A 15,532-nucleotide genomic window follows, 5' to 3' on the forward strand; every position below is an offset into this window, starting at 1 on the left:
ATGCACGATGCAGTGTCCAGAGAGCACGCCAGTTCTATATGCACCGCCCGTATGGTTAGGCAGGTGAAAATAACTCCCCATCTTTTTCGCTTCGCCGTCCTACAGCGACCAAGAAGGGCCCGAAGTAGTCGATACCGACGTAAGTGAAGGGACGTTGGTAGGCAGCCAGCCTGGCAATGGGCAAGGGAGCCATTTGCGGTGGATCAGGCATGGCGCTCTCATTTTTACAGCGTTGGCAAGACTTCCGCATGCCTTTGTATAAGACTCGTAGGCGTGGTATGTAAAACATGCCGCGAATCCTGTTAATACACGTCTCATGGGATGTGTGGTGCATTTCCTGATGATACCAGTTCACTATGAGCCGAGTAATGTGGTGCCCATATGGGAGCTGTATTTGGTTTTGGCCGTTTAGGTTTTCTGCTCGCCCTCGGGTACGTAGGAGCTGGTTTTCGTCTAGGAAGATATTCAAACATGTGAGTTTAGAATTTGTTTTTAAAGGTTTACCTCTCGTTAAGTTGCGAATTTCTGGGTTGAATTCAGATGACTGCGCATGCCGCAGTAGGAGTGTGCGTGCCTGCTGAATCATCTCGTAAGACACCTCTGTAGGTGGCGATGCCTTTGTTTGTTTTGCTTTCAGTTTCTCAATATAGAGAATAAAGCGCGCTAAAGCTCGATATAGCCTGCGCCAGTCGGAAAAATATTCCGCGTTAAGTTTTAGCTCCATCGGCGCATTGTCGATGAAGAGTATGTTGTGCCTGACTTCAGCATTGTTTGGTGGCCCCAAATCATCGCATTTTGGCCACTCGTGTTGATCCTGCAGCAAATAGTCTGGACCGTGTAGCCAAGTTTCATGTTTATTGGCGTTGTGTGTTTTAGTAGCAAGATCTGCAGGGTTAAGATTGGTTGGAACCCAGTTCCATTGGCTAACGTTTGTGAATTCCAGTATTTCGCCAACGCGGTGCATGACGAATTGCTGAAACTTTCGTGGATCCATACGAAGCCATTTGAGAACAGTCTTTGAGTCGGACCAATAACAACTCGAATTAATTGACAAACTTGGATTGCGTTGGATTCGGTTACTCAGCTTTGCTCCGATCACTGCGGCTTGCAGTTCCATCCTTGGTATAGATAGTGGACTCAACGGTGCCACTTTCGCCTTGGAGGCCACGAAGCTGAGGTAGGTTCTTTTCCCCTGGCGTATCCGAAGGTAGCAGACTGCTGCGTATGCCAATTCGCTGGCGTCAACGAACGTGTGTAACTGGACATCATGGACTTGATCGCTGCTGTCGAAGTAACATCTCGGGATGGTCAATCCGGCGATTGTTGTAAGGATCCGTTTCCATCGTATCCATTTGGGTAACAATGCGTCGGGCAAACCAGTGTCCCAGTCAATGCCGCTTCTCCAGACTTCTTGCAGTAGGATTTTGAGCTCTATTGTAAAGCATGAGATGCCGCCAGATTGGGCGGCTGCGTCCCATACAAGCCGGACCTTCTCTGGTTTATTTGGATTTTTAGTTATGAAGGTTGGTAGATACCATGTCCGTCTGTTTGGTGCAGCTATTTCCTCCGGCGTCAGCATGCGAGCATAGCCCTTTTCGACGAGGTTCTCGATTTGTTTGGTGATTTGCTCCTTCAACTGTGGTTGTCGGGAAAATTGCTTTTGTAGGCATTTAAGCCGTTTTAGTGCGTTTGCGTAGCTATCGGGTAATGAAACTTCAGGGTCTTTCCACATTAGGCCGACCTCGTACCGGCCATTCTTAAGGGAGGTAGTAGATTCAAGTCTGGTTAAAGTTTGAGTTTCTTCTGGTGATGATAGCGGTTTTGCTGTGGTAGCGTCTAATGAAAACGCTTGTTTGATGATCTCATGTAGCTTAGCGTCTGCGTCCCTGCATCCACACATGTGAACGCTCACATTAGCTCTAGTGGCCCTTGATCGCGTGGAGCTTTGTAGTGCCCATCCCAGTCGCGTCTTTGACGCTATTGGTTGGTGCCATGCCCCCTCTTTGATTTTAAGGGGTACGGCGAGGTTCCAGTTATTTGTGCCGATTAGGATGCTTGGGCGTGCGTTGGTGTATGATGCTATCGGTAGTCCCGCTAGGTGGGGGAATTCTTTGGCGAGAGCCCTTATGTCGATAGACTGTACAGGTAGATCCAGGGTATCTACACTGTGAACCTCTTCCAAGTAGAATTGATTGCCATTATGTGGATTGGCAACCGTAAGCGTGACACGTTCCGATGCATTTTCTTCGCGTGTTGTATCGTTGGTCCATTTTAGGCACAGTGGATCTGGAACGCCTTTTAAGCCGAGCTGCTTAAAGACCTTGTTGTCGATGAGCGTTAGTGCCGATCCCTCATCTAGAAATGCAAAAGTGTTAGTGACTTTCGTTTTATTGATGATTTGTATTGGAATGACACGGAAATATGTTGAGCCAGATTCTCTGGATCGCTGGGTGTGCTTGCCCTCCGGCGTATGCACGTTGGTGACCATAGCTGGCCTGTTTGGGCTGCTGGATTTCGCAGCCTCTGGTATTGGCTGCATCTCGTGGATCAATGGGTGATGTTTGCTTCGGCAGCCTCATATGCCGCAAACCTTCTCACGTTGGCACTTTTGGTGATGACGGTTTAGGCATTGTTGGCAGAGCTTGTGATTTTTCAGAAAAGAAATCTTTTGTTGATGTGGCGTGGCTTTGAACGATGGGCAGCTGTGTATTTTGTGCCCAGGTTCGTTACATACGACGCACGTAATTTCCTTGACCTGCTCTTCAGGTGCCTCTGTGTGATGATTTAGGCTTCCGCTCTTCTTATGGTAAAGCGGTGATGTTACCTGGCTTGCTGCTTCAGCTATGTCGTAGATCCATTTGCTAAAAGATTCCATTGATGGTATCTTAGTGTCTTTGGGAAACATTGCCCACTGCAGCTTCAGTTGTGTGGGGAGTTTCTCTAGTAGCTCTTGTACGAGCATTGGGTTCTGCATGTAACCTGTGAGTCCACATGCTTCCATCGTTGAGTAGATGTTTCGTACACACAGTGCGTATTCGATAAGTGGTTCAAGCTTATCTTTTATTGCGGTTAGTTGCCGCGTTTTTTCCAGTAAGTTGTGCAAAATATGCTCTGGCCGACCGAAACACATACGTAATGTTTGTATGATTTCAGGGACCATTGCGGGTAAAAGGAGTTTGGATTGAACTAACTCACGTGCTTTTCCCTTTAGGCTAGCTTGCAGCCGCATAAGATTTTCTGCATTCGTATACCCAGCGATTTCCGTACTTGTCTGAAAACTACTGTAGAATAGAGGCCAGTTCTGAGGATTGCCATCAAATGTTGGAAGCTCTTTCGGTATCGCTTGACGGGCAATATACATATACCAAAAATTATAGAAATCCTCATAGTCAGAAAGACGAAATCCAAAAACAAGTCCAAAAACTTATAAAAGACGAAATAGTCGAGCTCTCTGTATCACCTTACAATAGCCCACTTTTACCGAAAAAATCATTACCAAATTCCGAAAATAAAAAAAAATTGAGCTCGAAAAAAAGTCACGAGACATAACATCCTTTTCCACATGTAATGGCTTCACGCGATTACCATTCGGTTTGAAAATAGCGCCAAATTCGTTCCAGAGAATGATGACTATAGCATTCACTGGCCTTGAACCTTCGCAAGCTTTCCTTTACATGGATGACTTAATAGTCATAGGTTGTTCCGAAAAACATATGCTCAATAATCTAACAGATGTCTTTGAGAAGTGTAGGCAACACAACCTAAAGTTACATCCTGAAAAATGTTCATTCTTTATGCATGAAGTCACCTTTTTGGGACATAAATGCACAGATAAAGGAATCTTGCCTGATGACACAAAGTATGATGTCATTCAAAATTATCCAGTCCCACATGATGCGGACAGCGCTAGAAGATTCATTGCATTTTGCATTTATTATCGAAGATTTATACAAAATTTCGCTGAATATTCTCGTCACATAACAAGATTATGTAAGAAAAATGTTAAATTCGAATGGACTAGTGATTGTCAAAATGCGTTCGAGCATTTAAAATCAGAATTAATGAACCCAACTCTGTTACAGTACCCAGATTTTAGCAAAGAATTTTGCATAATCACAGACGCAAGTAAATATGCATGTTGAGTTTGGCGCTAAGGTTCGATGTTTTAGCGGGCCCACAAGAAACACTTCACTTTCACGTGATACTTCATTTATTTCTTCCACGTGTTTTCTTATGCTAATGGTAGGCTAAGTGGGTGTGTGTATGGTGAGCGAGCGAGTCGGTAGTTGAGCCGCTATAAATTAATCGCCCTTACTCGCGGTTGTAACCAAACTGTTCTGTCCGCCGCTTAGTAACAAGCATAGAACCTAACATGTAAGCTTAAAGCGCAAGATGCAACGGTTAATTTCCCAGCACGTAGGCTGGCGCTTAAGTATAAGTATGAAAATGAAAGAGAATGAGTGATATGGGTTAACCCATTGGTGGCTGCGTCGGGTCTGCTGGGCAGTCAGTGGATTTCGGCGGCAACATTCCCCCCCCAGTAAAGCTGCTCTCTTCATGGGGTTGCTTTGCTCCATTACAGCCGACGTCTAATACAGCTACTTTAGCCACGGGCCGTTGAAGAGTCCCATTGGCGGTTCTGATGATCACTCGACGCACCTGGTTGTCTTTGGCCAGGATTGTTTGCTCGACTATACCTTTTGGCCATCTATTTCGGGGCAGAGTCTCGTCCAATATTACAACGACGTCTCCAGCTGCTATTGGTGGTCTCTTCGTAAACCATTTTCCTCGCCTGGCTAAATCTGGAACGTATTCGCGTACCCATCGTCGCCAGAATTGATCGGCGAATTCTTGAACAGCTTGCCACGTGTGCTGTACGGTGTGTGTGGTTTTGAAGACTGGTTTATAGCCGCTTGCTGATCCTAGTAGTAGATGGTTAGGGGTGATAGCCTCGTCGTCTTTGCTGTCCAGAGAGACAAAAGTAAGGGGTCTGGAGTTTAGGATAAATTCCACTTCCCATAGTGCACTTTGTAGGCCCTCACTGGTGAATTTTCTCGCTGGGCAGATTGCGTAGAGTACAGTCTTGACGGAACGAACAAGTCGCTCCCATGCTCCCCCCATATGAGGAGCGGCTGGTGGATTAAATTTCCATTTGATGTCATCGAACGCCGGTTGCACGGCGTTGAAGTTGATCGTCTGCGCTTTGTCACAGATAATCTTTTCGGCAGCTTTGAAGTTAGTGCCATTGTCGCTGTAAATTTCTCTTGGGGTCCCGCGCCGATTGATGAAGTTTCGGATGCACATTATGCACGATGCAGTGTCCAGAGAGCACGCCAGTTCTATATGCACCGCCCGTATGGTTAGGCAGGTGAAAATAACTCCCCATCTTTTTTCGCTTCGCCGTCCTACAGCGACCAAGAAGGGCCCGAAGTAGTCGATACCGACGTAAGTGAAGGGACGTTGGTAGGCAGCCAGCCTGGCAATGAGCAAGGGAGCCATTTGCGGTGGATCAGGCATGGCGCTCTCATTTTTACAGCGTTGGCAAGACTTCCGCATGCCTTTGTATAAGACTCGTAGGCGTGGTATGTAAAACATGCCGCGAATCCTGTTAATACACGTCTCATGGGATGTGTGGTGCATTTCCTGATGATACCAGTTCACTATGAGCCGAGTAATGTGGTGCCCATATGGGAGCTGTATTTGGTTTTGGCCGTTTAGGTTTTCTGCTCGCCCTCGGGTACGTAGGAGCTGGTTTTCGTCTAGGAAGATATTCAAACATGTGAGTTTAGAATTTGTTTTTAAAGGTTTACCTCTCGTTAAGTTGCGAATTTCTGGGTTGAATTCAGATGACTGCGCATGCCGCAGTAGGAGTGTGCGTGCCTGCTGAATCATCTCGTAAGACACCTCTGTAGGTGGCGATGCCTTTGTTTGTTTTGCTTTCAGTTTCTCAATATAGAGAATAAAGCGCGCTAAAGCTCGATATAGCCTGCGCCAGTCGGAAAAATATTCCGCGTTAAGTTTTAGCTCCATCGGCGCATTGTCGATGAAGAGTATGTTGTGCCTGACTTCAGCATTGTTTGGTGGCCCCAAATCATCGCATTTTGGCCACTCGTGTTGATCCTGCAGCAAATAGTCTGGACCGTGTAGCCAAGTTTCATGTTTATTGGCGTTGTGTGTTTTAGTAGCAAGATCTGCAGGGTTAAGATTGGTTGGAACCCAGTTCCATTGGCTAACGTTTGTGAATTCCAGTATTTCGCCAACGCGGTGCATGACGAATTGCTGAAACTTTCGTGGATCCATACGAAGCCATTTGAGAACAGTCTTTGAGTCGGACCAATAACAACTCGAATTAATTGACAAACTTGGATTGCGTTGGATTCGGTTACTCAGCTTTGCTCCGATCACTGCGGCTTGCAGTTCCATCCTTGGTATAGATAGTGGACTCAACGGTGCCACTTTCGCCTTGGAGGCCACAAACTGAGGTAGGTTCTTTTCCCCTGGCGTATCCGAAGGTAGCAGACTGCTGCGTATGCCAATTCGCTGGCGTCAACGAACGTGTGTAACTGGACATCATGGACTTGATCGCTGCTGTCGAAGTAACATCTCGGGATGGTCAATCCGGCGATTGTTGTAAGGATCCGTTTCCATCGTATCCATTTGGGTAACAATGCGTCGGGCAAACCAGTGTCCCAGTCAATGCCGCTTCTCCAGACTTCTTGCAGTAGGATTTTGAGCTCTATTGTAAAGCATGAGATGCCGCCAGATTGGGCGGCTGCGTCCCATACAAGCCGGACCTTCTCTGGTTTATTTGGATTTTTAGTTATGAAGGTTGGTAGATACCATGTCCGTCTGTTTGGTGCAGCTATTTCCTCCGGCGTCAGCATGCGAGCATAGCCCTTTTCGACGAGGTTCTCGATTTGTTTGGTGATTTGCTCCTTCAACTGTGGTTGTCGGGAAAATTGCTTTTGTAGGCATTTAAGCCGTTTTAGTGCGTTTGCGTAGCTATCGGGTAATGAAACTTCAGGGTCTTTCCACATTAGGCCGACCTCGTACCGGCCATTCTTAAGGGAGGTAGTAGATTCAAGTCTGGTTAAAGTTTGAGTTTCTTCTGGTGATGATAGCGGTTTTGCTGTGGTAGCGTCTAATGAAAACGCTTGTTTGATGATCTCATGTAGCTTAGCGTCTGCGTCCCTGCATCCACACATGTGAACGCTCACATTAGCTCTAGTGGCCCTTGATCGCGTGGAGCTTTGTAGTGCCCATCCCAGTCGCGTCTTTGACGCTATTGGTTGGTGCCATGCCCCCTCTTTGATTTTAAGGGGTACGGCGAGGTTCCAGTTATTTGTGCCGATTAGGATGCTTGGGCGTGCGTTGGTGTATGATGCTATCGGTAGTCCCGCTAGGTGGGGGAATTCTTTGGCGAGAGCCCTTATGTCGATAGACTGTACAGGTAGATCCAGGGTATCTACACTGTGAACCTCTTCCAAGTAGAATTGATTGCCATTATGTGGATTGGCAACCGTAAGCGTGACACGTTCCGATGCATTTTCTTCGCGTGTTGTATCGTTGGTCCATTTTAGGCACAGTGGATCTGGAACGCCTTTTAAGCCGAGCTGCTTAAAGACCTTGTTGTCGATGAGCGTTAGTGCCGATCCCTCATCTAGAAATGCAAAAGTGTTAGTGACTTTCGTTTTATTGATGATTTGTATTGGAATGACACGGAAATATGTTGAGCCAGATTCTCTGGATCGCTGGGTGTGCTTGCCCTCCGGCGTATGCACGTTGGTGACCATAGCTGGCCTGTTTGGGCTGCTGGATTTCGCAGCCTCTGGTATTGGCTGCATCTCGTGGATCAATGGGTGATGTTTGCTTCGGCAGCCTCATATGCCGCAAACCTTCTCACGTTGGCACTTTTGGTGATGACGGTTTAGGCATTGTTGGCAGAGCTTGTGATTTTTCAGAAAAGAAATCTTTTGTTGATGTGGCGTGGCTTTGAACGATGGGCAGCTGTGTATTTTGTGCCCAGGTTCGTTACATACGACGCACGTAATTTCCTTGACCTGCTCTTCAGGTGCCTCTGTGTGATGATTTAGGCTTCCGCTCTTCTTATGGTAAAGCGGTGATGTTACCTGGCTTGCTGCTTCAGCTATGTCGTAGATCCATTTGCTAAAAGATTCCATTGATGGTATCTTAGTGTCTTTGGGAAACATTGCCCACTGCAGCTTCAGTTGTGTGGGGAGTTTCTCTAGTAGCTCTTGTACGAGCATTGGGTTCTGCATGTAACCTGTGAGTCCACATGCTTCCATCGTTGAGTAGATGTTTCGTACACACAGTGCGTATTCGATAAGTGGTTCAAGCTTATCTTTTATTGCGGTTAGTTGCCGCGTTTTTTCCAGTAAGTTGTGCAAAATATGCTCTGGCCGACCGAAACACATACGTAATGTTTGTATGATTTCAGGGACCATTGCGGGTAAAAGGAGTTTGGATTGAACTAACTCACGTGCTTTTCCCTTTAGGCTAGCTTGCAGCCGCATAAGATTTTCTGCATTCGTATACCCAGCGATTTCCGTACTTGTCTGAAAACTACTGTAGAATAGAGGCCAGTTCTGAGGATTGCCATCAAATGTTGGAAGCTCTTTCGGTATCGCTTGACGGGCTGCAAGTTGTGCCGCGCTTGGCATTGCTGTGTTTAGGTCTACGTCCATTCGCACTTTATTTTCTGGATAGTACGATGCAGCCCTGTTTTGAGTATTCGTAAAATCCCAGGGTGCCATCGGCGTAGCACTTAGGTGCGGTTGTTCGCGTGTCGTAGCACGCGTGTTGTTTGAGGTTAGGAACGGCAGCTGCGGTGCCTCGTGATCGTAATGCCACGTGTCACGCACAGCTGAGTGTGTGACTATCGCTTTTTGTTTGGCAGAAGTAAAAATAGGAACAGCTGTCCTAGCTGTGTCCTGGAATATTTTTGGAGGGCATAGTCCAAAGTCCCGATCCGGTTCTTGTAGCGGCCCCGTTGGTTTTGCTGGTGACGAAGTAGCCTGAGGTTCGCCTGCTTGGGTGGTATTTCCGAGGTTCTGCAATGCGTTGCTCAATATGGTTGTGATGACTTCCGTTGACGCAGTCGCAGTTCCAGCTGTTCTCAGATTTCTCGTCTATTACTCCAGCGCAGTCGAAATGATACCAGGAACAGCATCGATTGCATTGCACCATGCGGTCACTGTCTTCCTGCATGCATTTCTTGCAATGATATATTCCACTTGATAAGTCTTTTGTTGCCATGGTTTACCAATGAGTTTATATTTTTAAGCGACGTTGATTAGTTACGTGACCTATGTATGTAGGTCGTAAACGGTTGACCGTTGAGGTTATGTATGTATCACAATTTAGTGATTGGTTATGCAATCATCGAGGTTAACCTCTATATGATTTACTTGTAGAACCGTGGGTTGACCCGTCGAGTTGAGTTAAATAATTAACTTTTTCGGTTCCTTTAGTGGTTTACCACTGTTGGATTAATACATATATAGAATTAATCTGTAGAATTAACTTATGGAATTAATTCATGGCCTATAGTTTATAGAATTAATTATAGAATTAATTCCTGGCATAATTTATAGAATTAATTATAGAATTAATTCCTGGCATAATTTATAGAATTGTTGAGTTTGGCGCTAAGGTTCGATGTTTTAGCGGGCCCACAAGAAACACTTCACTTTCACGTGATACTTCATTTATTTCTTCCACGTGTTTTCTTATGCTAATGGTAGGCTAAGTGGGTGTGTGTATGGTGAGCGAGCGAGTCGGTAGTTGAGCCGCTATAAATTAATCGCCCTTACTCGCGGTTGTAACCAAACTGTTCTGTCCGCCGCTTAGTAACAAGCATAGAACCTAACATGTAAGCTTAAAGCGCAAGATGCAACGGTTAATTTCCCAGCACGTAGGCTGGCGCTTAAGTATAAGTATGAAAATGAAAGAGAATGAGTGATATGGGTTAACCCATTAGTGGCTGCGTCGGGTCTGCTGGGCAGTCAGTGGATTTCGGAGGCAACAATGCATGTGGAGCAGTCCTCACGCAAAACAAAAATGGACTACAGCTTCCAGTAGCATACGCGTCTAGATCTTTCACCAAAGGTGAGAGTAATTAGAGTACAACTGAACAAGAGTTAGCTGCAATTCACTGGGCAATCACGCATTTCAGACCATACATCTATGGTAGACATTTTACTGTTAAAACAGATCACAGAGCATTAACTTATTTGTTTTCAATGACAAACCCAAGTTCCAAGCTAACCAGAATGCGACTTGAATTAGAGGAATATAATTTAACGGTAGAATATCTAAAGGGAAAAGATAATTTCGTAGCCGACGCGCTATCGAGAATAACTATACAGGACTTACAAAATATACTAACCAGTCACAAAATTCTAAGAGTCACTACCAGATATCAAAGTAAACAGTCAAATTCCTGCGCAGGAAAAGAAAAAGAAAATAATATAAAAGAGTTGCAAAAGCAATCTTTTAATGCTTCTAAGCCCAATGTGTATGACGTCATTGTAAACGACGAAGTACAAAAAGTAGTGACCTTGCGAATAACCGATTCTTTAATCACGTTCAAACATGGCAAGAAAGTTATAGCAAGAATTGACATTTGCGATATGTATACCAATGGAATTCTCGACTTAGGTCAATTTTTTCAAAGGCTCGAAAAGGAAGCCGGTATACTCAACATAAGTCAAGTCAAAGTGGCACCGAGCGAAAAGATCTTTGAAACTATCTCAATAGAATCTTTTAAAAATATGGGCAATAAAATTTTACAATCATTAAGAGTAGCGCTACTCAAGCCGGTGACCCTATTATCAAATAAAGATAAAGAAAAAGAAGCTACACTGTTTACGTTCCACGATGACCCCATACAAGGAGGTCATACTGGAATATTAAGAACTATGGCCAAAATAAAAAGGCATTACTATTGGAGGAATATGACACGAGATATATCTCAACATATAAAAAATGTAATAAGTGTCGCTTGTTGACAAAATAACACAGCACACAAAAACTCCATTAATCATAACTGAAACGCCGCAACTGGCTTTCGACAGGGTAATTGTGGATACGATCGGTCCACTCCCAAAATCAGAACAAGGAAATACGCAGTAACCTTAATCTGCGATCTAACTAAATACCTTGTAATAATACCAATAAAAGACAAAAGTGCAAAAGCAGTAGCGAAAGCTATCTTTGAAGATTTCATTCTGTAGTACGGTCCAATGAAGACGTTCATTTCGGACATGGGAACAGAATATAGAAATTCAATAATTGAAGATTTATGCAAAAACTTGCAAATTAAAAAGATAACTTCAACTGCACATCATCACCAAACTGTAGGCACTGTGGAGCGAAGCCACCGAACACTCAATGAATATTTACGATCATACATTTCAGTTGACAAAACTGACTGGGATGTATGGATACGGTACTTCGCATATTGTTTTAATACAACACCCTCTAAGGCACATAATTATTGTCCATATGAGTTGGTATTTAGTAAAACTGCGAACTTATCCAAACATTTTAATAGTGTTGATAATATAAATTCACTATATAACATAGAAGATTATGCTAAGGAATCAAAATTTAGATTAGAACAGGCTTATAAAAGAGCCAGAATTATGTTAGAACAGCATAAGGCAAAGAATAAGGAAATATATGATAGAAAGGTAAAAGATATCGAGTTAGAAATAGGAGGTAAAGTTTTATTACGTAATGATACGGGTCATACGTTAGAACCTAAGTATTTAGGCCCATACATTATAGAAGAAATAAGAGATAGGGATAACATTTTAATTAAGGATACAAAGAATAAGAAACAATTAGTGCATAAAGATAGGTTAAAAATGTTTATCAATTAATATATATGAACAAAATAATAATAAAACAAAACAAAATTTTTATCTGCATTTAAGGACACTATACACATATACAAAATATATATCATCAAACAGAAAATCAAACATTCAAATTGAAACTGAAAAAAAAAAAAAAAAAATTTTTTTTTTTTACCAATAATACATAAAAAAATTCCCATTAGAAAATAACTTCATATAATTCCGTTATTTTTCTAAAGAGGGGGGATGTAGCATGTTCTAGACATTGCAATGTATACAAATATATTGTATCAATTAGTAACAATATTTATGTGCGCAACATTCAAGTACATTGGCCTCTTAAGCAACATAACCACCCATGAGTGCATGGTGCTGGACAATTGCTGCGTCGGCAAATATAACACGCGCGGCCACTCAGGCCCAATATGCAATATGATACATCCTCACTCTCTCGCTGCGGCGACATATATACATACATGCTCTTGTGTAAACATTATACATTTATACATTCATACATTTATACATAAATATGTTTATACATAAGCATACCGCTCCTCTGCCTGCATTGCCAGCAGCGCAGCTACGCCGTTTTAGCTATAGAGAACAATTGTAATAGAATTAAGAATTATTCAATAAACCATACTCAAACTGAAAAGACCTGCTTGTGTCTTTCTTTTGAAAACTCAAACTATCACATATTGAATGATACAACAGCGGATGTATTACATAGTGCAGTGGTAAAAGACAGAGTAAAATATATGTTTTTGCCCAATAGGCAACAAAAAAAAATTCTGTACCAAATTTGAAGTGTAAACCAAGAAAACTCTTTGTTTTTTTTTTTTTTTTTTTTTTAATTCTTTTCTGAAAATGTTTAAATTTCAATATTTTGCAAAGTGATAAAATCTTTTTTTTTTATTTAAGCACTTTTAATAACCTTTTTTCTTAAAAAATTCAATATTTAACAAAAAATGTTTCTAACATTACAATCAATTAAAAAAATAGAGTCGGGATTATAATGCAACCCGCATAATTTGTAAATTATCGAATTTTATTTTCCCACTTTTATAAGTTCGAATCGACACCGAAAAAGAGGATAAGTTTACATTGTGCTAAAAATCAAGAGACCCAGAAATCAAAATAAGTTGAAAAGTTGGGTGCAAATATAGTTTTGAACTATGTATAAAGGGCGAAAAAAAAAAAACAAAATAAGAAAAAATTTGTTAATTGAATTTTCGAAAGTTTTTAAAGTTTTTCTGTTCGACACGAATTACTGCCGTTCTAAGTGCTAAGCTCAGTGCATTTGGTAGGCTCTACTGCATCGTCAAATAAAAAAAAATTTTCTTTTTATTTTTATGATTTGATTTAAATATTGTTACAATACTTGTGCGATTTGTAACTACTTTAAGATTTAAGTGTAATGAAAAACCTGAGTATATTTGATTTTATGACAATACTTATCTAAAATGGAAAAAAATGTCCGTTCGACTAAAATACCATTCAAGAAAAATACTTATATTTTTTGTTACTTAGAATTATCTCTAGTTTGGCTGAAATCCTTTCTTATGCAAATGGCTCCAAAAAAGGCTTCGGTTTTTTTCCGTGCGAACGTTGTCATATTTTACAAAATTAAATAAAATATATTCATTACAACTTACATTCGCTTTGGGCATGTAATAAAGTAAAAAATTATTTAAAAAAGCGTCGTGTTCTTTTCTTATCGTCTCTTTTTTTCTAACGTCTCTAACGTCTCTAGCTACACCGCGGAATGCCCATATATATATCTCCAGTGTATGAGGCACCATATTTGTTCGCAATTTCTAAAATTTCACACATACATATGTATGTCTGTATTTAAATAAATCCAAATAAATTCAAATTGATTTCTTATATGACATCAGAGTGTGTGAATGTGATAATAATAAGTTACAAGAAAATATATCCAGTGCTAAGTCCAGACACACATGTATGTATATAAGTATATAAAATTGCAAATACAGTCCATTCTTCTGGAAAATGTGTGCGTTAAGTGAAAAGTGACACTCTATAAAGTTGGGCCATACCCAGCAGACACATCGCAAAAAATATATAAATATATAAAATCTATTAATTTTTTATTTTTATAGAAATTTATATCCATCCAATCCATTCTCTCCACAAGAACTTTAGAACTTCTAAATTTTTAAGCATTCTTTGTTTCCGAATAAGCGGAGACAAATAACTATACATACATACACATAGATATATACATATATTCCATATTACACCTAGTCGGTGGCTCAATGAAGACCTACTAAAACTACAATTCTGTTGTGCTCGAGTTTTAACCCCAATGTAGGAGGAGTTTCCCTCCGATGAAGCAATACTGAAAGGTAGTTCCGTCGGGGATAATGTGAACGATTGTGGATAACGAATAATATATTCCATATTTCAAACTTATACATATCCATATACATATATTTCATATTTAAAATTTACACATATCCATAAACATATATTCCATATTTCAAATTTATATATATCCACATATTCTGCCAGTCACCACGTGGGGTAGCATGTTCGTATTCGTATATTTAATTAAATTGCCGAAAATCACCCTTTCACTGTGGGAACAATTTCTTAGAGATAAGACGGCCATTCCACAGCGGCAAACAATGGAAACCTCATCCAAACCTCAGCGAAACCCCTCTCTAGTCACCCGAAAGGCAAATACATTTGAAGCCAAGGTGATCACCAAACCCAAGTCCTGTGATCTCTGTTTGAAGGAGTATCACACGTTGCGTCGATGTCCCCGGTTCCTTCGACACAATAAGCTATTACACAATGACTTCCGACCGGAGAATAGTCCAGCGCCGGTCACAGTGCACCCCAGTTCTCACAGTGTTGTCCGTCCATACTTTACCGCTGTACAGCAATCGTAGACTTTTGGCAGAAAGTCATTACTTATCCTTCACGGGCGTTATTAGACCCGACTTCGGAAGCCTACTTTGTATCCGAACGAATGCTTCCATTCCAAACTGTAAGGGCCGAAGTAACAGGCAATAAAGAAAAGGTCAATAAAACCTTAGGTCTGTCATGTAAGCATTCGGTCATCAAATAGACCACCAGTGTAGATAGAGATAGAAGCTTTTGTTATGTCCCGAGTTGCCAATGACTTGCCACACTGGAGGGAATGCCCAATATCCAGCTAGCTGACCCCTCCTTTAGATTAAAGGCAATGATTAATCTGCTTCTCGGTATTGACGTTATACCAGCGGTAACCCTTTCCGGCTTCCAGACCCAAGAGTGCGGCACTTTAATGGCACAAGAGACGAGATTCGGTTGGTTCACTTCAGGCACGTTGCAAGTACCCGTTATTTCGTGTGCCGCGTTCGCCACGAGGCTCACTTTTAACAGAGAGGATAACAGATTTTCAAGTGGCGTTTTTCCCAGTATGTTTTCAATGCCGACATCATAAAAAGGTACTGGCAAATTAAGGTCGATCCAGTTCATACGCCATATCAGAGATTCCTGTTCCGAAACAAAGAGGGTCAACTTGGTGATTACGTGCTTGACAGCGTCACAGTTGGCATTAACTGTGCGCCGTTCTTACCCATCTGAGTACTTAACAACTCGCCAATGATGTATAATCCAAATTTCTGCTGGCTAGCGAT

General features: G+C 42.0%; 2 protein-coding genes across 3 annotated transcripts in view; both read right to left on the reverse strand.

Annotated features, from left to right (window-relative positions):
- The window catches only part of LOC137580198 (uncharacterized), a 393,130-nt gene that overhangs the window by 243,970 nt on the left and 133,628 nt on the right, over positions 1 to 15,532 (reverse strand). The gene's annotated exons all lie outside the window — the stretch shown is intronic.
- On the reverse strand, positions 56 to 2,539 carry LOC137580182 (uncharacterized). Its single transcript, XM_068294100.1, has 2 exons — positions 505 to 2,539; positions 56 to 453 (listed from the first exon to the last, which is right to left on the reverse strand). Exons 1-2 carry the CDS (start codon positions 2,537 to 2,539, stop codon positions 56 to 58), a joined length of 2,433 nt encoding a protein of 810 aa, XP_068150201.1.

The sequence above is a fragment of the Drosophila tropicalis genome, unplaced genomic scaffold (genome assembly GCF_018151085.1).
Source record: "Drosophila tropicalis isolate 14030-0801.00 unplaced genomic scaffold, ASM1815108v1 contig_830, whole genome shotgun sequence".
Classification (NCBI taxonomy): domain Eukaryota; kingdom Metazoa; phylum Arthropoda; class Insecta; order Diptera; family Drosophilidae; genus Drosophila; species Drosophila tropicalis.